Source organism: Ostrea edulis, chromosome 4 (genome assembly GCF_947568905.1).
Source record: "Ostrea edulis chromosome 4, xbOstEdul1.1, whole genome shotgun sequence".
NCBI classification, from domain to species: Eukaryota; Metazoa; Mollusca; class Bivalvia; order Ostreida; family Ostreidae; genus Ostrea; species Ostrea edulis.
This window is the reverse complement of record NC_079167.1, coordinates 65,111,160-65,134,672: the sequence shown is the minus strand read 5'-3', so window position 1 is coordinate 65,134,672 and position 23,513 is coordinate 65,111,160. Positions and strand designations below refer to the sequence as shown.

At 34.9% G+C, this 23,513-nt stretch overlaps 1 protein-coding gene across 1 annotated transcript; it reads left to right on the top strand.

Moving 5' to 3' along the window:
- The first annotated feature begins 19,036 nt into the window (after window positions 1-19,036).
- Window positions 19,037-20,531, top strand: LOC125670048 (uncharacterized). Its single transcript, XM_048904968.2, has 3 exons — window positions 19,037-19,520; window positions 19,666-19,774; window positions 19,901-20,531. The coding sequence occupies exons 1-3, from the start codon at window positions 19,277-19,279 to the stop codon at window positions 20,214-20,216; spliced, it is 669 nt and encodes a 222-aa protein (XP_048760925.2). The 5' UTR covers window positions 19,037-19,276; the 3' UTR covers window positions 20,217-20,531.
- Window positions 20,532-23,513: the final 2,982 nt, after the last annotated feature.

Sequence of the window (23,513 nt, the reverse complement as noted above, 5' to 3'; positions counted from 1 at the left end):
TAGTCAGAATGTCAAGAAGATCGTTTTCATAGGCTTGATAACACAATTCTAGTCAGTTTCATTTATTGTGAAATAAAAAAAAGTCTAACATAAGTTTATTTCCTTTTCATATCAGTTTAATCTTTTTAGAATTTCCTCTTTTCATTCGTCGTATTTACATACAAGTACAAATCATCCTTGGGTGACGGGAATTTAAGTCTGTACAAATGAAGGGCCATTTCCTCTTCCAATGGGAGATAATCATGAAAATGCAAAAATAGGGCGGGGTCATTTAAAGACCCAAATAAAATACCGTACGGTTTCTTTACGGATCACTGGATTTGGGTGGAGCTCATTTATGGTCATTATCATTTACCTGTCCGAGAGATCAGGGTGCTGTGTATACTTTTGATGTACACAGGAAGGGTCTCAGGGCCGTCTGCGATGTTTCTGTGGTCATAGTGTTTGTATAATGGTTTTATCCCTACGGGTAGATGACACACAGTCTACACTACCCCCTCTTTCTCTCTTTTACTCTTTTAAGAGCCACTGGGCTAGATAAGTTCAAATTTACTTAAAAACATTCTGACATAGTGCAAATTGAAGTTTGTTAAAATCATGACCCCCAGAATAGAGTGGGGCCACAATCGTGAATGTGTACTATATTATAGGGAAAAACTTTTTCAAGAACTACAGTGCCAGAAAAGTGGAAATTTACATGAAAGCTTCCTTAGATAGAGTAGATTCAAGTTTGTACATATCATGGTTCCCAGGGTAGGGTGGGGCCACATTAGGGGATCAAAGTTTTATATGCTAATATACATGTATATATAGGAAAGATCTTAAAAAATATCTCTTGAACTATTTAAGCTAGGGCTTTCATATTTTGTATATACATTTTTTTTTTATTACAACAAGACCTTTCATGTGATGTAATGGTGTGTGATCTTGTGACTTTGATCTGACGTATTCAATATTTCATGAACTATTTTTAAGGTAAATCTTTCATATCTTGAATATAAATTTCCTATTGCAAGACCTTTTATTTCATGTCCTTTGACCTTGTGACCTTGAATTCTGAGAAAATATAATCTATTTAGTATGACCTCTGAGAAAACGTAACATATTAAGTATATCAGAAACTGTTTTAGGAAGGGATTTCCTATTTCTCATATAGATTCTTTATGGCAAGGCCTTGTGACACAAAAGGTGTTCGATCTTTTGACTTTGAAGTTTGACCTCCTTAAAAAACATGACCTATTCAATATCTCGTGAACTATTTAAAGTAGGGCTTTCATATTTTGTATATAGATTCTATGTGGCAAGACCTTCTTACATTTTGGTCTTAGACCTTGTGACCTTGACCTGGACGTTTGACGTATTTATGATAAAAATTTAACTTAATCTACATCTCCTGAACTATTTAAGATAGAACTTTCATATTTTGTATAAATATTTCTCATGACAATGTCATTATCTATAACTTTGTGACCTTGGTCTTATCCAGAACAAAAGGCCATGTTAGTCATATTGGTGTTGAGGCATCTCTGGGTTATGTGAACTCGTTTTCATGTTTTGTTGTGATCCTTTTGAGCTAGGTTGGGGCCACAATATGGGGTCCTTTTTTTCATGGAAATAAAGATTGATAAAAAAGCTTTTAAAAATCACAACAGCTGAACAAAGGCAGGACCAAGGTGACTCAGATAAACGATGTGGCCTATGTGCCTCTTGCTGTTTGAAATAGTCACTGTTATTCAATTTTGAATGTAATATTACATCTATTTCATTTGATTTGAAATATCTAGTATATTTTATTGTAGTACCAATATTGAAACAGAAAACATTGTATCGTCCCAGCCCTAGTCGTTATATCAGCCTCTGGGGCTGTTGAAATCATTGAACTATGATTCATCATGCAGTACAAAATCTTGCCAACAGGTTTCGAAAAACGAACTTTTATTGGCAGCAACAATCTGAAACTGCTTGTAGAGTTTCCTTTCGAACGATGTTGATGAATATGTAAATCATCCCGACAGTGAATAAACAAGCGTTTCTCAGTCTACTCCTGTTCAGAATCTGATCCAGACTCAGGAAATATGGCTACACACACTACAATATCAAAACGGAAAGTAGCTGCTCCAGGTTTTCTTACAAATGAACATATCACATACAGAGGCAACAAACTTGTATATTATTCAAACTAAATCATTTGAAGCTGTGAGTTTTCGGGTCGCATTGGACTTGCATGAATACTTGAAGGTATGTTCGGACACAAGTATATTAAGAAAATATATGTTAGGAATTTTTTGATATTAAATTTATGAGACCGTGATACAAGAATACAACGATATAAGGCCTAAACCGTGTGCATTTTTCTGCGCCGTGAATTAAAGGTTTTTATAAGGGGTGGATCTGTAGCTCTCTGATCTGTCCGAATATTTTCTCAGAGAGCTACAGTTCTCCAGCTAATTGTGGATCAGCCAGTTGGATGAATAGTACTTGCCCTCTTTTGCTCCTTAGAAAACATTCATTATCAAGCCAAAAACAATCAACATGTAATTTGCATGGAAATACGTTTGTAGATTTAGTGCTACTTTTTTGTACATCGTTTACTATCTTTAGCCACCTTATATGAAACTTTTTCGTTTATCCTGAGAAAGGGACAGGTCTACTCCCGACAAAACATCTAATTGTTCGTGTTCATTATTTTAGTGCTTCTCTCTCTCTCTCTCTCTCTCTCTCTCTCTCTCTCTCTCTCATCCAAATAGCAGAAGTTGGCATCACAGTCAAATAAAAAAGCAGGAAAATATGCAGTTCCAAAATATATTCAAATCACTAGCGCTTTCTGGATTTTAACATCCATCCTCAGGTGAATACAAATATTGACTATTTATAGTGATTTGAATATAATTTGGAACTGGATATTTTCCTGCTCATTTATCTATATATATATATATATATATTTAAAATTAAATTAAATTTAATTTAAATTATATATATATTTGTGTGTGCGTGTGTCCCACTTTCATATACATGTATATTGGTCATTAGCCTAGGTGAGTAATTCGGCTGCAAAATCATCTATCATTAAAAAAAATTATAATTTCTTACGTTGATTGATTTATAATCGCACGAATATATAAATCCATGACGTCATTCCAATTCAATATTCAGAAAGGGTAGAATCAAATATCGGTATTTAACATTTTTCGTTCTTTTGATGGCATCTGTGTGTGCTTGCCATCAAAAGATTAAGTATTCTATTCTACCCTTTCTGATAATTGAGCTGAGATGATAACACAATTTTATAAACACGAGTGCTTATGAAGCTATCGATCATCGTAAGAAATAATAGGTTTTGTGATGATCGAACAATCTTTGTCGAATTCACGTAATGCCCAGTATATCTGAAAGTGGGACTTTAACCTGAAAAGACACATTGCATCCTGTGGAAGAAAGCCTAGGTAATATAAATGAAAAAATGGGTGTAATGAACTTCAAGTATCAACATTTATACCAAGGGGTGGATCAACATTTATATCATGGGGTGGATCCATTTGTCAACACTCAATATAACAGGATTCATTACCATCATCTATTAAAGTTGTAGACATGGAAACACACACACACACACACACACACACACACACACACACACACACAATAAATACATGTATATAATATCATTTCTACTGTGTTGTCCTTCTGAAGAACGCTAAAATACAGTGAAATGACTTTAAACGTAGTATAGAATTTCTAAATGAGAACACAGTTGAAATGCATATGATTTTTTTTATATTGAAAACCAGTTAATCGGTGATTTGTACAATAATTCAGGATAGGTGCATGTACCGCAGTCTGATTTCACCAGGGCCTCACTGTTGCAACATTGTGCTTAAGGTTAAATCTTTACCGTCGTATATAAAATGTAGATATCATAGGTGTTTGCTCGTATAAATGGTTTCAAAATAAGACATCAAGGGAGAAAAAGAATCCAAGAGTCTTCTTTATCATTCCTGAATGAACAGTTTTGAGCAATTCAAAGTGTTATCAATAGATTTATAGCTGTAGTTTTTCGCACCATTACACATTCCCGTTTCAGAGTATATAAAAATGTAACATAAAAACTGCAAGTATGTAAAAATATTCAATTCTTAGCAAACATCTAATTCAATTATACGTTACTTATAGGTACGCTCCCCCCCCCCCTCCCCAAATATATCGATTCCAATTCATGAAAAACAAAGACCATCCACAACCTTTTGGGCCATCCCCAGTAAAGTCTTACCCTTTCCGTAACTATGATGTGAGGCGATTGTAACCTGCAAAATAAACGTCTCTCCATTTGAGCGATTTTTCAATAGTTGACTTTCCCAAAGGTTTCACAGAAGTAAAGTTAACATTAAACCTGGTCAGAAAGGTGACGTCGGGTTTATGTAAGACGAAGATGGTCAATGAACTTATTGGTTCACCCTCCCAAAATCTTAACCTTGTTGTACTAACCTGTATATCAAACATTCTACCTTCCTAGCGATGACCTTCGATTTTGAAACCACTCAATTTACATAAATGGAATACATTAAACCTAATCAGAGAGACGAGATATGGTTGTCAGAGCGTTAAGTATTAAAGGGTTTTTACCACGATTTTTATTGCTTGTTTGATATTGGTAGGATTGATTAACTATATATCGTTAACCGATTGGTGACTGTATTATCAGCCATAATACTATCCATCTCATTGCGATCCAGCCTCACCCTCCAACACCTCCCAAACGCACCAACATAGTGAAGTTGAAGTGTGTTGTAGTAACATACATTTGCTCCGTATGGGTTGTCCCATGGTTTAAAATTAAATAAATATAAATAAATAAGGACCATCGTGTACCAACACGTCTGATGACTGTGGTACTGTCTTTTGATGACCGGACACATACATGTGGTCATATGTCATAAATCATAATGAAATAAAGAAGTAACTTATATTTATTAAAACTAAATAAAAAGTCAAAAAATAATAATAATAAAATAAATTATATTTCTTATTCATTTAATAATTTTTAATAATTTTTATTTAATTTATTAAATAAGTATATTAAAATTCAAAAAAATTAATAAGTAAATTAAAATTAAATATTTAAAATATTTTTATTTACTTGGATTTTAATAGACGGTAATAATTAGTAATATAAGTAACAGGTAATAGTAATAGGGATGTAAATATGTATATACATGTGAAATAACTAAAATATATACAGAAAAGAAATAGGGTAGGGTCGCCAAAGAAAATTTTAATAACAGAGTGCCATTAGTTATTAGTTATCAATTTCTCTCGGGTTTAGCACAGCGGCAAGTTCAAACATATATGGCTGAACCTCAAATACTATCGGGATGTCATCGATATCGGAATATTGACTTTCCATGTAGTATAACTTGTGACTTTCAATAAAATCTATTTACGAACTTATAATACACAGCTACTGCAGCAATTGACACGTATGACGTCATGAAGTACCACGTGACGAGATAGCTCATTAGTGACGAGTTGGGAAGCTTCGAATTTGTGCAGATAAAATGCATGTTTGTATCAATTATTGGGAGTAATGAAACAATACAACAGCAGAAACGTGCTTTATTAAGGTTACTACTTCTGATTTCGTATACATTAAATATCGTGGTAAAACCCCTTTAAGCATACCATTGCTTTTAACATTATACTTTATACTAATAAGCACCTCAAAGCAGATCATCCCTTGTAGTTATGCATTATCTAAAAGGATATACCCACTATGATATAGAAATAAACTATATTAGATGAAACCTCGCGCAAGCGCGGGAAATCACAATTAGATTGCATAGAAGGATTTTCTAAATGCGTGCACATGAATTGAATGGACGATATCTTTAATTCAAATGAATTTTTGAATAATTGTGTGCATTAGTGGTGTTATATTTATTGATATCATAGTTACTTGGAGCTCCAAATTAAATGTTTCTTATGTAACATAAATGATCTCTCTCCGTAAAGAAAATTAGATAATGATTTTACGAATGCAATTGTAATCCACCATGCCGAATAGTTGACCAAAGGCAAAATGAACGGTTGTTGATAATTTCAAAATTTGAAACTCAGTATTGCGAATGTATTAATATAATGGTAGTTTCGTCCAGTGCGACAATTTTTAGGGTAACTCCATACTCGCAGTTTTACCCTATACAAGTTTAAAAAGTGTATTTATTTCCATTTATTAGAGTTAAAACTAGGCCTAATACATTATTAAATAAAATATATATAGGTCATCACACCCTTTTTAAGATGTGGGACATACATAAACAGAATCATATGTCACCGTCAGAAAATTGCAATTTCCCTTAAACTGCTTATGACGATACAATAGCATTCATAACAATTGACGAATCTGATTCTTCACAAAGATATACAAAATGTCTCTAAAAACCTAAAAGTATGTGAAAATAATCAATTCTTATCAAACATCTAATTCAATTTGGCATTACTTACAGGTATATTTTTTCAAATACATGTATATCAATTCCAATTCATGAAAAACAAAGACCGTCCACAACCTTTTGGGCCATCCCCTGTAAACTCTTCCCCTTTCTGTACTTATGTTCTGAGGCGATTGTAACCTGCAAAATAAACTTCTCTCTATTTAAGCGATTTTTCAATAGTTGACTTTCCCAAAGGTTTCACAGAAGTAAAGTCAGCATTAAACCTGGTCAGAAAGGTGACGTCGGATTTAAATAAGACGAAAATGGTTAATGAACTTACTGGCCAACCATCAGGAAATATTAACCTTTCAGTACTAACCTGTATATCAAACATCCCACCTTGCTAACGATGACCTTCGATTTTTTAACCACTCTATTTACATAAATAGAATACATTAAACCTGATCAGAGAGACGAAATAGTGTTGACACAGCGTTAAATATTAAGCACACCATCGCTTTCAACATTATACTACGTACTAATAAGTACCTAAAAGCAGATCTTCCCTTGTAGTTATGCATTATCTAAAAGGATATGCCCACTATGATAAATAAATAACCTATTAACTACGTTTTAAGGAAGCGATATTGAGGAGGTGTATACTGTAATATTTACATTTCCAATGTTTTTGTCTTTGATATCATTACAAATTATAATGATGAGTTGATGGTACAGGGGTTTCAACAGTCTCGATTGAAGTCAGCATTTCGCAAATTCGATGGTCGTCAATACAACCTATCATTGGGTCAAAAGTTGTCTGACATGTTTCATACCGATTGTTAGGCCGTTCTTGACATACTGACTTTGACAACGGATAACTCCGTTTACCTGATTAGGATATAGGACTCACGGCGGGTGTGACCGGTCGACAAGGAATGCTAACGCCTCCTAGGCACTTGATTCCACCTCTGGTGTGTCCAGGGGTCCGTGTTTGCCCAACTATCTATTTTGTATTCCTTGTAGGAGTTATGAGATTGATCACTGTTCGTTATCTTCACCTATCATATATGTCCCACTTTCACATATATTGGCAATTAGGTGAATAATTCGGCTGCAAATTCGTCTATCATAAAATAAAAATTATAATTGCTTACGTTGATTGATTTATAATCGCACGAATATATAAATCCATGACGTCATTCTAATTCAATATTCAGAAAGGGTAGAATCGAATATCGGTATTTGACATTTTTCGTTCTTTTGATGGCATCTGTGTGTGCTTGCCATCAAAAGATTTAGTATTCTGTTCTACCCTTTCTGATAATTGAGCTGATATGATAACACAATTTTATAAACACGAGTGCTTATGAAGCTATTGATCATCGTAAGAAATAATAGGTTTTGTGATGATCGAACAATTTTTGTCGAATTCACGTAATGCTCAGTAGTTCTGAAAGTGGGACTTCAACCTGAAAAGACAGATTACATCGTGTGGAAGAAAGCCTAGGTAATATAAATTAAAAAAATGGGTGTAATGAACTTCAAGTATCAACATTCATACCAAGGGGTGGATCAACATTCATATCAAGGAGTGGATCTATTTGTCAACATTCAATATAACAGGATTCATTACCATTTTTAAAGTTCTAGATATGGAGAACCAAAAAAACCCAATAAATACATGTATATAATATCATTTCTACTGTGTTGTCCTTCTGAAGAACGCTAAAATACAGTGAAATGACTTTAAACGTAGTATAGAATTTCTAAATGAGAACACGAGTTGAAATGCATATGATTTTTTTTTTTATATTGAAAACCAGTTAATGGTGATCTATCTAATAATTCAGGATAGGTGCATGTACCGCAGTCTGATAAGGTCTGATTTCACCAGGGCCTCACTGTTGCAACATTGTGCTAAAGGTTAAATCTTTACCGTCGTACATAAAATGTAGATGTCATAGGTGTTTGCTCGTATAAATGGTTTCAAAATAAGACATCAAGGGAGAAAAAGAATCCAAGAGTCTTCTTTATCATTCCTGAATGAACAGTTTTGAGCAATTCTCAGTGTTATCAATAGATTTATAGCTCTAGTTTTTCGCACCATTCCACATTCCTGTTTCAGAGTATACAAAAATGTAACATAAAAACTGCAAGTATGTGCAAATATTTCAATATGTCAAACAAGGGGTACTGATGACCTACTCTAACCCCGATCTCCACAGGAGGTGAAACACTGATGTCCCCATATTACAAGAAAGTGGAACCAGGTTAAATGTCAATGTTAATTAAGGTCACATTGTCAAAGATGATGGTGTCAATAGAAAGGTATTACCGCTAGAAATATACAAACGAAATATGAAAGACAGTGGCGTAGCTAGGTTTGAAATATTTGTAAGCAGGGGTTCTGGGGGGCGGCACCCCCCCCCCCCCTCTCCCCAGAAGCTGAGGAAATTTTTCGTAACATGTAATAAAAATTTAACGAAAATATTTGTAAGCACGTGCATACAGTGCTAGAGTGTAGCTACACCACTGAAAGCTCTACCTCTTATAGTGTAAAGGATATGACCAAGGTTAATGTTTTCTGCCACGGAGAGAAAGATAGGAAGACAAACCAAAAACTATATAATGTCCTGGAATCTACTATTCCGGATAATAATGGTTGTAATGAACTTAAGACATCAACATCGAGAAAATGAGTCATTACTTAATATGTCTTATGTTTCACATCAATATATGCATCTTTATAACATCATTTCAATTGTGTTGTCCTTTAAAAGAACGCTAAAATAAAATGACTTTAAACTTATAGAAAAAGTCAATCAAAACCCCGAGTTCAAATGCATATATATATTTTTTTTAATGAAAATCAGTTAATCGGTGATTTGTACAATATTTCAGGATAGGTGCATATACCGCAGTCTGATAAGGTCTGATTTCACCAGGGCCCCACTGCTGCAACATTGTGCTTAAAGGACACATCGCATGTTTTTAAACTTTTTAATTTTTTCAGCAAAATTAATTCATTTCATGCCTAAAACTACTTTACATGTGTTTTAAATGAAACACTTTGCGTAGTTTTCGAGTTTGAAAGCGATGAAATTCAAATCTTGCGATATGCATATTTTCTTCGATATTTTACGCGCCATTATCTGTGACGTCATATGCGACCTCGAGCGAGAAGATTTGAAAACAGTTGATAGTCATTTCATAAACAGATTAGATTTAATTGACAAACAAACAATTATCACATTAACAGTTTGTAAATAACACTGCATTAGGGTGTTTTGTGCCGTTTAAAGGTGTACTTGCTGTCAGTAGAGAAGATTTGGACTGTGTTTTTTTCAATTTTCGAAGGAAGGTACGAGGGACAAGACGTGAATATTTTTTGTCGGCACAACGACTTTGCCATAAAAACCCCCAGTAGAATTTGTCCCTGTACGTTTTCAAACAAGCACTTGGACAAATACGTAGATAAACTGCGAGAAAATGGTTCTATCGAAGCTACGCACTGTTACATATAGGCCTACGGCATATGCTTTCCGTTCTGCTCTCGAATTCAATACACACTCGCACCATCTGACCTTCACCTTGTAACAACATAAAGGCAGAACTTTGCTAGCAGTGTCTACCAACTGGTAGTTTTAAAAAAGAAATTTAAAGATAAAAGATAATTGAACTTTCAATTATAAATAATAAAATATAATATTTCCCGACTTTGAATTGAATCATAATGCTTACATTTTTTTTAAGGAACGCGTATGTGTTTACAACAACAGCACGCCGCGCTCCCACTTCCTAAGTAACAACGTGTTGATAACCAAAAATAATGATTAGGCCTAATAAAATTGCTTTAATAAAATAATTTAAAAGTATTGTGATTTTCACAATAAGTTTGATTATTATTATTATTATTTCTTTTTCGAAATGCACCCGTGACAGTAGGCCTAGTTGTCAATGATACACAATCGTATCATAATTTAGGCCTATCTAACTTCTCCAAAAATAAATTTAATAATAGTTGCACTGTTTATTTTAGAAAAGCAACACCGCTAATTACAGTTGTTTACAGAAATGGCATTACCAAATTGTGTTTAGACAGTGATCCGATGTAAACATTATTTACTCGCAAATTTATGCAGATTTCATACTCGCTTTTCTCGCTACATTTGGGTCGCTATTTGTATGCACTGGTGGCTAAAAGATATAAGACTCGGGAAATTTGTCAACATCGAAATAAATGTTATCCATGGTAAATAAATTAGGCCCCTAAAACCCGAGTTTTTAAAAATATCTAACACTACTTTTACAACAAGTTGATGGACGAAGGTCGCATATGACGTCACTGTACCACGTGACTACCTATCTAATTAACTAGGCTTTTTGAAATCGGGGCTTAGATTTAAGTCCGTATTGTGGCTAATTATCGCAATACTTCAGCAAACGAACTATTACAATTAATTTCTATAAGCATAAGGAAGACAAAATGCATATAATTCTGTATACTTTGAAAACACGAGATGTGTCCTTTAAGGTTAAGTCTTTACCGTCGTATATAAAATGTAGATATCATAGGTGTTTGCTCGTATAAATGGTTCATGGGAGAAAAAGAATCCAAGAGAGTCTTTTTTATAACCCCTGAATGAACAGTTTTGAGCAGTTCCAAATGTTATTAATTGATTTGTTGTTGTAGTTTTTCGAACCGTTCCACATAACTGTTTCAGAGTATATAAAAAGGTATTATACAAACTGCTAATATGTGAAAATAATCAATTCTTAGCAAATATCTAATTCATTTTGGCATTACTTATCGGTACATTTTTTTTTCAAATATATCAATTCCAATTCATGAAAAACAAAGACCGTCCACAACCTTTTGGGCCATCCCCTGTAAACTCTTCCCCTTTCTGTACTTATGTTCTGAGGCGATTGTAACCTGCAAAATAAACTTCTCTCTATTTAAGCGATTTTTCAATAGTTGACTTTCCCAAAGGTTTCACAGAAGTAAAGTCAGCATTAAACCTGGTCAGAAAGGTGACGTCGGATTTAAATAAGACGAAAATGGTCAATAAACAGCAAAATAAACTTCTCTCCATTTGAGCGATTTTTCAATGTTTGACCTTCCAAAGGCAGTCGTTTCATTGAAGTAAAGTCAACATTAAACCTGGTCAGAAAGGTGACGTCAGATTTATGTAAGACGAAGATGGTCAATGAACTTATTGGCAAACACTCGCAAAATCTTAACCTTTCTGTAAAAACCTGTATATAGATATCCATTGTGAATTTCTCAGTCCTATATACCATATCCTATACACATTGTATAAGGTTGATATTTTCATTCAAATCTTTATGAAAGTGTCTATGTATAAAATCATTTTTTTAAAAATGCAGATTCAGTGTAAAACAGCTGATCTCACTTTTTTCTAAATAAGCGTGCATTTTGTGACAGGGTGGATCGATAATGAAATAGAAGTCTAGAACACTCGTTACCTGTGCCGAATCCCTGCCAGTGACGAAGGTGAAGATTACATCTGCAGTGCATTTGTTTCTGCACTTGTAACCGAGTTCAAAAGTTCAGGTCATAGCGGCGTCCTAACATAAATATAAACGGTGAAAGAGATAGTGACTGATATTTTGCTGAAGGGATTTTAAATTGATCTCTTTGAAAATTTCAATTTTTCGCAATTGCTAAAGAATTATTCATATATTCACACACAATCGGACAATATTTTTGGTTCATAATCTGGTCCCAAGGAATTAAAGATTTCTTTTTAAAATACATTGTACATACCTTTTGATACAATTTTTATTACGGATTGCTCCGTTTACCTGATCAAGATATAGGGTTCACGGCGGTTGTAACCGGTCAACAGGAGATACTTACTCCTCCTAGGCACCTGATATCACCTCTGGTATATCCAGGGGTCCGTGTTTGGCCAGCTCTCTATTTTGTATTGCTTATAGGAGTAATGAGATTGATCACTGTTCGTTATCTTCGCCTTTCTATATTTAATGGCACACATGTACCTTGTACATATGCGTAGTCGTGAATGACTACAAGACTTTAAAATGTCTGCATTATTGCCAAGTTCACATGCATGTAAACGTGCTAAGAAATGTTTCTAAGAATTATGATGTACTGATTTAGCGTCATGTGTTATATTATCAATTGTTGTACGTTGGAGCGAGTACTTAGTGGATCGTCAAACATTTGATAATTTGGCGAAACACCGAGAACTAGACTTCAGAATGCAACGTTTAGATAACAGTGTGTCGGATATCAGCGAATGGTTGTCTGATACCATGGTGAAAAAAACTTCAACAACATTCATACTGTAACTTTGTCTCTGGATATTGCGCTCTATAATACTGAGCAAGCCAAGGTTAAAACATCAAATTGCAAATAAATCCTCTCAGTGCTAAACTGGATCCAGCACTTTAAAACACCGCGGTCAATGACCATCGGCTTGTCAAGGCTCTGAGTTGAGAAACTGGGATAATATTTGGCCACACTTCTCGTCTGCTGCAATCTATCATTGCGTGCGTGTTTTACTAAATGTCAGATATTACCCGGGGTCTAGAAACTTTTCGGTCATGTCAGTCTCTATATTTGCAATCCGAGATGAGTTTGGTTTATAAATCTTAGTTTTTTGTGTTTTTGTGTACATGTTTAATGGTTGCCAGTATGTTGATTTAATATAGATTGTATGATTTATCTCTATGTACTCGTCTTTAAATGATCAAAATATCATGGATGGATTCTTTATATATAGCTTAAATTATTTGGCTCTCAAACGTATTTCTAATTAGTATATAGAATACAAAAGCAACAGTTTGTATACATATTCATGAAGAACTAAATGATAGGAAAAAATGAAATCGACACGTATTACACGTACACGTATATTCTGTCCTGTCGTTCGTAATGCACAGCATCTTCACAAGTCAAGGGTTATTGATTCGTTACCTCGCACTAACCCTTGACATCAGTGGCTATATAAAAGTTGGGCTCATTCTGATTGTTTCCACAAAAGAGTGGGAACCAATGAGAATGCGGTTCTATTTATAACAACACGAAACGAGAGATTCAAATAAAAACACGTGTATTGATACCTACAGTTATGGCTATTTCAATCGTTTAAGCAATATTGTCTTAAGCAAAAAGGTTTCAAGACTTGATCTACTATCAATAAAAGTAATAAGTGGTGTGCACGTGTTTATCAATACAGCAGTATGAGATCGCGTCATTTATATCCATGTACACCATAACAAGATGCAGTGATTTCATTGGATGTTTTATTTATAGTAAATTGCGTAATGGTCTAATGTGCCCACCTTTTATATAGCGACTGACGTCAAGGGTTAGTGTGAGGTAACGAATCAATAACCCTTGACTTGTGAAAATGAATGCACAGAGGATATTCAATATATAGAATTAATTTCACGAGTGAGACTGGTTTTTTAGAACACACACACACACACACACACACACATATATATATATATGCCTTTCAGATGTATGTACATTGTGACGTCATAATACGTTGTTCAACGTTAGTTGCTATGCATTTTAATAAACACGACTGATGAAGGCTGGTAAAACGGCTGAAATATTTCGAAAAGTGTTTTAATGTTTTTTATTATATATATATATAATAATTTTCGCCCCAGCCCGGGGTCGAACCAGCGACCTACGGCACCCACCGCCTAGCAAGACTGACAAACCAGTGCGAAAGTCCACTCGGCCACAACGACTTCCCTAGAAAAGGAAGTTTTGTTATGCTCCTAAAGCGCAACTTATACACACTGATGCAATCTCATACAGTCGCTGTGTCATTCAGTGTTTAAGATATTTTATAAGAAGAGTGGATCTCTCGATGCAACGTAAGGTTGGGTGTTATAATTGTTTGTTTGTGCTTTATATATATATATATATATATATATATATATATATTTATATATATGTATGTATGTATGTATACAGTGTATATATGAGAGTGCGAAGCAATGACTGTGAAAATATCGATTTTTATTCAATAGGTTCACTATTGAAAATGTAATAAACACGTATTTCAATGTTGATTTTGCACATTTAATAATGTGCTATTTATATTAAAGTTATGTAAAATTTTGTAATTGTTGTTGTAAACATGATTCAAAATACTTAGATAACGATGTGTCAAGGTTGAGAACCGAAAGGTGACTATGGCTGTTTTCATATTTATTAATATGCGATTTACATTAAAGTTATGTAAAACTTTGAATCTGTTGTTGTAAAAATGGTAAAACGACTTAAGGTGACTCCATACTCGCAGTTTTATCTGATACAAGTTTGAAAAGTGTATTTATTTCCATTCATTAGAGTTAAAACTAAAAAATTATCAAATAAAATACATAGGTCATCACACTTTTTAAGATGAGAGACGTACATAAACAGAATCACATATCACCGTCAGAAAATTGCTATTTTCCTTGAACAATGTTATCAAATTTTCATAAAAATTGGTTATGACGATATAGCAACATTCATAACAATTTCATGAAACAGTATCTTCACAAAAATATACAAAATGTCTGTAAAAAATAAAGGAAATCTATCGCATAATAGACTTGATAAAGAAATCAATAGAAACAGAGTTATTGCCCTTGGATTCAATATTTTGACATGTCTCATTAATTATTCCTCTATAACTTAGACTTTTGAAATAGTTTATTTCTAACAAGATTTTTTATAATAAGTATCGGAAAATACTCCAACAAAATTTATGTTCCTATCATGCATAAATCTATATAAATAATTGATTTCGCAAAATCTGATGACATCACAGGAGGGTGGAATTACTTTAAGTAACGATATGTCAATGATGAGAACTAAAAGGTTACTATCCTTCTGTGGATCAGTTATGTTTTGAAAAATAATACATATGCACATGTACATGTATAATCTGAGAGGAAGAACTTTGCTTATGTATCATGTAATGCATATTTCTGATTTTAAAAATTATCCTTTTGCAATGGTTACCAAAATACTTATGTATGAAAGAGGCATATTATTAGTTTGTTGGGGTTTTTTTGTTTTTGTAAATAAAGCAATGGCATCCGTATACTAAGAATTACATAGGTAACACAAGACACTTAATTTTTTTTTTATTTTTTTTTAAAAAGGTCGTTTTTATTTATTTATTTTTTGTCCTTCCAGGATTATGCAATGCAAATGCATTTACTACCGTTTTCTTCTACGACGATGACATGACTGCATGACCTCGTATCTCCAAACACAGTGACAGAACTCAACCGAACAGTTCCATTTTCCATTTCATACCACCAAATCATTTCTAATAGTACCGCACAATTTGCAAATTTTATCGTTGTGTTGAATAATGCACTCTCGTCGTTCTGTGTAATTTCAAATACTTAAAGTTATTGAGAGTTCTTGAAGGTTAGAAGGCGGTCCATGACCAAGAGGGTTTTAAAGTTTCAGTTCTACTTTCAAAATAAATATGTAGACCGTTTTATCTCCCTGGTCCATGAATATATGTATTTAACCTTGAAGAATTTAATTAATGCACACACACACACACACACACACACACACACACACACATATATATATATATATATATATATATATATATATATAATTATAATCCAAATAGAAAGAGTTGATATCACACAGTCAAAATAATTCAATAAAAAAGCAGGAAAATATACAGTTCCAAAATATATTTAAATCACTAGCGCTTTCTGGATTTTAACATCCATCCTCAGGTGAATACAAATTAATAATTCTAGCGCTTTCTGGATTTTAACATCCATCCTCAGGTGAATACAAATTAATAATTATTAATTTGTATTCACCTGAGGATGGATGTTAAAATCCAGAAAGCGCTAGTGATTTAAATATATTTTGGAACTGTATATTTTCCTGCTTTTTTTATTGAATTATATATACATATGTATATATATATATATATATATATATATATATATATATATATATATATATAGTTGATTGTCAAGATCATAACGATTGTGCCTATCCTTTGTCGTTGACAATGTGAAAATGCTACAAATCATATGATAATCTAAAGGGAAATAAAGCACCATCTGCCTTGATTATTCTTACATATCAATAAAATACATATCTAAGGAATCAGTTTTATTCATATTTTGTCCGAGTTCAAAAGTTAATAAAATTATCATGCTTTTAAGCAATCAATTGGACTAATACACAAACGAAAATAGAATTCTTTATATTGAAGTAATTCAAGAACTGATTATTACACACTGATTTTGACTACGGGTTACTCTGCTTACCTGATCATGATATATGACCCAAGGCTGCTGTGACGAGTCGACAGGGGATGCTTACACCTCCTAGGCACCTGATCCCACCCCTGGTGTGTCCAGGGGTCTGTGTTTGCCCTATTCTTAATTTTGTATTCTTTATAGTAGTTATGAGATTGATCATTGTTCGTTATCTTTCAACTTTTCACAAAGACAGTTAATTACAAATTGGCCAACTTCTTCTATTTTTTGACACTGAGAGTCAAAAACAGTTCACAAAAGTACTAAAATGTTTAGTATGTAATGCTGTAAATCGGAGAACATCAAGAATTTTTTATTTCTAATTTGTAGGACCAAAGATATTTCAATTTTTTGTTTAAAGAAAGCAAAGAAATTTCATAAGAGAGATACATTTTGGAAAATCCCCGTTTATACACAATTTTGTACACAATGTGATTTCAGTAAATTCTGAGAAGTATTTTCTAGTATACATAATACACTCACCTGGGGGGGGGTGTGTAACAAATATAATATTGAATCTGTAAAACATCGTGCATTGCGGTATTTTCTTGGTGCGTACTGGAACTCCAAAACTTAGAACTTGCCGAACCGTAAAAAGTGATTTTTAAACAGAAAAATTGTTGCTATGGATATTCCAAAATGCTCTATAAATGTACAATTCAGATGTGGTGTGTAAACTATAAGAATTGAAATAGGATTGTATAGGGGGAGGATTTGTTTGATAGATTATGTATTTTATGTTCTTCAAATAGTGTAGAGGATGAATGTCACTTCTTGCTTCATTGTACCGCATATTGAAATCTTAGAGTAATCTTATATTTTACCAGAATTGGATTTGACCCAATCGTAATCAGTATAACGGTGAAGATAACGAACAGTGATCAATCTCACATCTCCTATAAGCAATACAAAATAAATAGTTGGGCAAACACGGACCCCTGGACACACCAGAGGTGGGATCAGGTGCCTATGAGGAGTAAGCATCCCCTATCGACCGGTCACACCCGCCGTGAGCCCTATATCCTGATCAGGTAAACGGAGTTATCCATAGGTATAATCAGTGTGCCCAGAACGGCCTAACAATCGGTATGAAACACGTCAGAAAGCATTTGACTCAAATGATAGGTTGTATTGATGAACTAGATAGTTATAACGACCATAGAATCTGCGAAATGCTTACTTCAATCGAGACTGTTGAAACCCCTGCACCATTTACTTGTTTGTCAGTAGCTTGCCTCGATTCAAAAACTGACCATACGCAGAACAAGCTCTTGCATATCGGATCATTTGAGAGATATAAACACCACATGCAGGTGATAATGGAATATTGCTACATAAATATGGGAAGTTGACGATGGAGAAGCTGAAATCGTCCCGTTTGTCACACAGCTGAGTTGGCACTGTTGTTCTTCAGATGATTTTCAAAAATTATTTCCTATATATTTATTCCCGTGGGGTTCCGGATTAGAATGGGTCCTTAGTACCCCTTGCTTGTCGTAAGAGGCGACTAAATGGGGCGGTCCTTCTGATGAGACCACAAAAACCAAGGCCCTGTGTCACAGCAGGTGTGGCACGATAAAGATTCATCCCTGCTATAAGGCCGTACAAGCGCCGAGCATGGGCCTAAATTTTGCAGCCCTTCACTGGCAAAGATGACGTCCCCTATAAGAGTGAAAAATTCTCAAGTCTCAAGAGTGACGTTAAACAATATACAGTGTACAACCAACCAATCTAGATACTTATATGCAAATTGTGACCCCTCACCCTACCTCCTGGGCCATGATTTGAACAAACTCGAATCTAACATCGGACACTTGCATATCAATATCACTGTGTGTCACTTTACCTGGTGAAAACTTCTCAAACGGGACCCAAAACATAGACACACGTAAACTTCAGAGCGAGGCTACATCTGTAACTATTGACAATGCTCACTCCGTAAAATTGACAATGAAGTTTTACAACGTTATATCGAATTCATGAAATAGAGTAATAAAAAATCAAACTATGATATCATGTTTATCAACATTGTGAAAACACTGTAATGTAACACAGTAATATAAACTCCATACGTCATTACCTGTCTTAAAAATGAAGTAAATCTACTTATACACACATCAACGGGTACCTGATTCAACGTTGATTCAAGTGTACAGAAGTCAAATGTCTGTTCAGATGACCGATTCACCCGAAAGGATATCAGAGTACAATAAGGTAGCGTTTTGTTCATAATCACACACGTCCTTTAAATCTGAAGCCCCTCCCACAATGCACATTTTGATCAGGTGGATCAGTGTATAAATAGGACAAAATCGAAACCAGTGCAGCTGATTCAAGTTGTTATCAGAAGAGGGAATACCTTGTATTCACTGATAAATCCTGTATATTAGTCTGACATGTTGAATGTTCTACATTATCGACAGATGATACCTTCAAATATTGAATCGGGAAGTTATTGATTGTGAAAGAACGATAATATTCAGTTTGATTTGGAAAAAAACCCCATAATATTCAAATCGCCTGAGTACGTTTCTCCCAAGATGTTTACAACAAAACCAACGTCCATTAACGACAGAGACACTATGTGTAGAAAAAACAAAAAAGACATGAATCTGAAATTCATCGTGGTAGGGGATTCTGGGATCGGAAAGACAACGCTGGTGGAGAGCTACTGTCTTTGTCATGGCAAAGAGAACATCAGCAGAAGCAACAATCTGCTGTACTATCAACACACAATCTCCAACAAAGACGGGGACTGGAATCTCAAAATATTTGATACTGCAGGTAAGACGGAAGAATACTGCCTGACTGAAAGACGTTATGTGATATGCATGTGTTTACAATAGTGTGCTGTGGGGTAAAATTCAGCTTCAATCTTTTGTCTCATTCATTGAAACCCTGAAAGACTGATAGCACAATCTGATTACAGGACAGGAGAGGTACAGAAGTGTGACATCATCATACTACAGGGGGGCCCAGGGCGCCATCATTGCGTTTGATCTCTCTCAGGAAACATCTTTCGTTAATCTTGAGAACTGGTAAGCACAGATAGGTGTTTCTTGACATTTTCTTTTCACGTGGTGCGATGACAAAACAAATAACATTGGTTCAGCTTAAATGCGAGACATTGGGGGTTACAAAATGGGTCTACTTTCTCTTTACAGGTACAACGACATGCTGAATGTCTGCAGCAGCAGTGAAATATCGGTAACTCTCCTAGGAATCCAGCGAGAATCTCGTGAAAAAGTCGTCTCTACTGACCGGGCGCAAAAATTCGCAGAATATCTCGATTTACCGTACGTTGAAGTGAGCTTGAATTTACAAACTGAAATCAACGAAGTCTTTGACAATTTGGCAAAAACTGTTGTGCAAAGAATTCAATCCAGAGAACCCGTGGCCAGCATGTCAACGTTGACGACGACAAACCTTTCCAGGCTCGTTATAAAGGCGGAGTCTAAAGTTGGGTGTAACTGTTGTTAGATAGGGAGACTTATAGTTAGTTACCTTTGTGTTCTTGTGCCAAATTACATTTATGAAATTAACTGAAATATTGGAATCTCTCCATTTCATACAAATCATCAAATTTCATTTCTCTCATCGACATGCTTAACGAATTGTTACAATGTAACTTCTACATCAATGTGCAATAAAATATCCATACTTTCATTTATTTATCAACAATTCAATCATGGATCTTACAAAATATTCATGCTCGGCGAAAAACAAATCGCCTCTTTATCACAGCTATGCAATTACATGTCAATATTTGTATACATAATAAAATTCAAAACCCTGTGTAAAGAATATAAATGCTTGGGGTATTTAAACCAAATCACACAAACTTAAATTTCTCTAACTTTGACAAGAGAAAATTTAACAATGGAAAAGTGTTCACGGATGCAGATCAAATATTTTATGCATGTTTTGATTCATACAGCGGTACTAGACTGTCTAATTTGCTACTTGTGCCTTTATATATATAAATATAGCTATAAAACTACGTTCGGGTTCCAAAAATGTTGAAAATACAATACAATAAACGAAGAATATGCATTTTGCAACTTCCAAATCAAATAATTTGGTATGATCGCACAACGACAAATTTGACAATATTCACCTTCAAAGCTGACGAGACAATGAATAGTGGACCCCCTTATCGGTTTATCTGCTTATGAATCACTCATCTTCAAGGACAAGTCAGTGATGCAATATTCAGACAGTATACCGATTTATAAACACGGTAAAGAGAGAGAAGTACATGGTTTCAGGTTTGGATCTGCCCAGATTATGCAATCAGGCATGTTTAGGAAATAGAATACCTTGCACGCTAAGCCATTAGAAATGTATTTTGCATAGTAATACGGTATGCGAGTTCACCTGACTTTTTTAATATTACATATCGCCTTTTGGTATCATATACCATTATTTCGGAGTGTAGCGAGGTTTAAGTTAAAAAATTACCAGTGTGACGTATATAACCTGTGTTTAGTGCACAGCTCCACGTGCTGACGTCATTTTTTTTCTCTGGGCGCCGTGAGTCTTTACCTTTAAAACAGGTGTATTGCTACTATTAGAGGCATCATTAGATTCATTGATTGTAATTTGTTTAACGTCCCTCTCGAGAATCTATCACTCATATGGAGACGTCACCGTTGCCAGTGAACACCAGGAAAATAGGCCTATGCTCGGCGCTTATATGGTCTTTGAGCAGGAAGGGATCATTATCGTGCCACACCTGCTGTAACACGGGACCTCGGGATTTGTGGTCTCATTTGAAAGACCGCTCCATTTAGTCGCCTCTTACGACAAGCAAGGGTTATTGAGGACCTATTTTAACCCGGATCCCCACGAGATTGTGCTTCTTTGTTAGCTGACCTGTTTTTATATTCTTATGAAGCAGAATTTATTAAAAAAAACTTCTACATGAGAAGCAAAGATCTTACTGTGGCCTTCCTTTCGACATTTAGATATATTAATATTTTATTAATTAACAATAATAATTTTCATTCATACTCGCATGTCGATTCGATATATCCCTGTGAACTTAAAATAAAAGACACCACAGAGTCGTCCACTTCTGCTTCATACTTAGGTATTTTATCGAAAGTAGATATTAACGGCAAACTAACAAGTCAACTTTATGACAAACGGGATGATTTCAGCTTCTAAATTTTCTCATATCTATGTAGCAATATTCCATTATCACCAGCAGGTGGTGTATATATCTCTCAACTGATTCAATACGCAAGAGCTTGTTCTGCGTATAGTCAGTTTCTAAATCGAAGCAGGCTACTGACAAACAAGTTGATGGTACAGGGGTTTCAACAGTATCGTTCAAGATCAGCATTTCCCAATTTGTATGGTCGTTATACCGATCTAGTTTGCCAAAACAACCTATCATTGGGTCAAATGCTTTCTGACGTGTCTCGTGCTGATTGTTAGGCCGTTCTTGGCACACTGATTTTGACTACGGATACCTATTCAAGATATAGGGCTCACGGCGGGTGTGACCGGTCGACAGGGGATGCTTACTCCTCCTAGGCATCTGATCCCACCTCTGGTATATCCAGAGGTCCGTGTTTGCCCAACTCTCTATTTTGTATTGCTTGTAGGAAATGTGAGATCGATCACTGTTCGTTATCTTCACCTTTCATATGTTAGTCTCTTTTATTGCGTCAGTTTTGAAGTCATATATAGATTGTCATTATGTTCATTTAGAGAAGGAGACGGGTTTTCTATCGTTGATACCAATTTGGGTGTGGACGAGTGTATAGCACGAGTTTCCGCCCCCCAAATTTGTATCGATGATAGAGAAACTGTCGAGCTTCTCTAAAATGATTTGTGACACGAATCAATCAAAATAAGCATCTCACACTTCCACCTGAACAGCAGTGTCATGTAAGTTTCACTTCTCCCTGAATCGGAAAATATAACTGCATTCCCAGCTAATTTTTTAAAAAGTGTACAATGTATGCATGTATTTGAGTTCGATGCAAATTGCACCATAGCGTTCACGAGATTTAATATCAGTTTTGATTTGACAACGGGGAAAAATGGACATGGATTTCAGCTGTTGGAATAAATAAACTGAGAAGTTTTATAAAGTCGATTGCCAAAGGGCGGGGGGAGTGGGGGGACTGGAAGGGAATTAAACTAATCACAGCAGTAAGAAGACATGCGCAACACAGCTGTACATAGGAAGTGTCCTGCTGGGCCGCATGCCGAAATTATGTCCGTTACAGGTCATCGATCACAATAGTCCATGGGCCAAGACCAGATTTTTGGGTTATTGGTACCACTTAAAGTGGCAAATTCTAGTGATGCATTTTGGAATGGGTTATATATGTAGATGATATTTTGCTATGATAGCAATCCCAAAGTAGTAGCTTAGTCATAGCTATCAGGCATTGGATAAGATACCCCATAAATCACAAAATCTGAGGCTACGAATGTAGGAAATAATAATACCAACACATATTTAACCTATCAATGAGCAGTAACTTGTTATTACAGGATATCTGAGATACAAATAAAGCACAATAAACAGTTTAGACAGTAGTTTAATGCATACTGTAGCATTACAAAGCAGTCGCCTGGCAGAATAGCAGTATTAGAATATAGTACTATAATTAGTATTCGTCTGTGTCCGAATCATCCGGTGTTGCTTCTTCATAAGCTTCGTCATTTCCATCTTCTTCCCTCTGGTTTGTGCCGGTCTGCAGTTTGCATATGTATGTGCATTTCAGCTGGTTGACCAAGCACACAGAATCTGGAAGT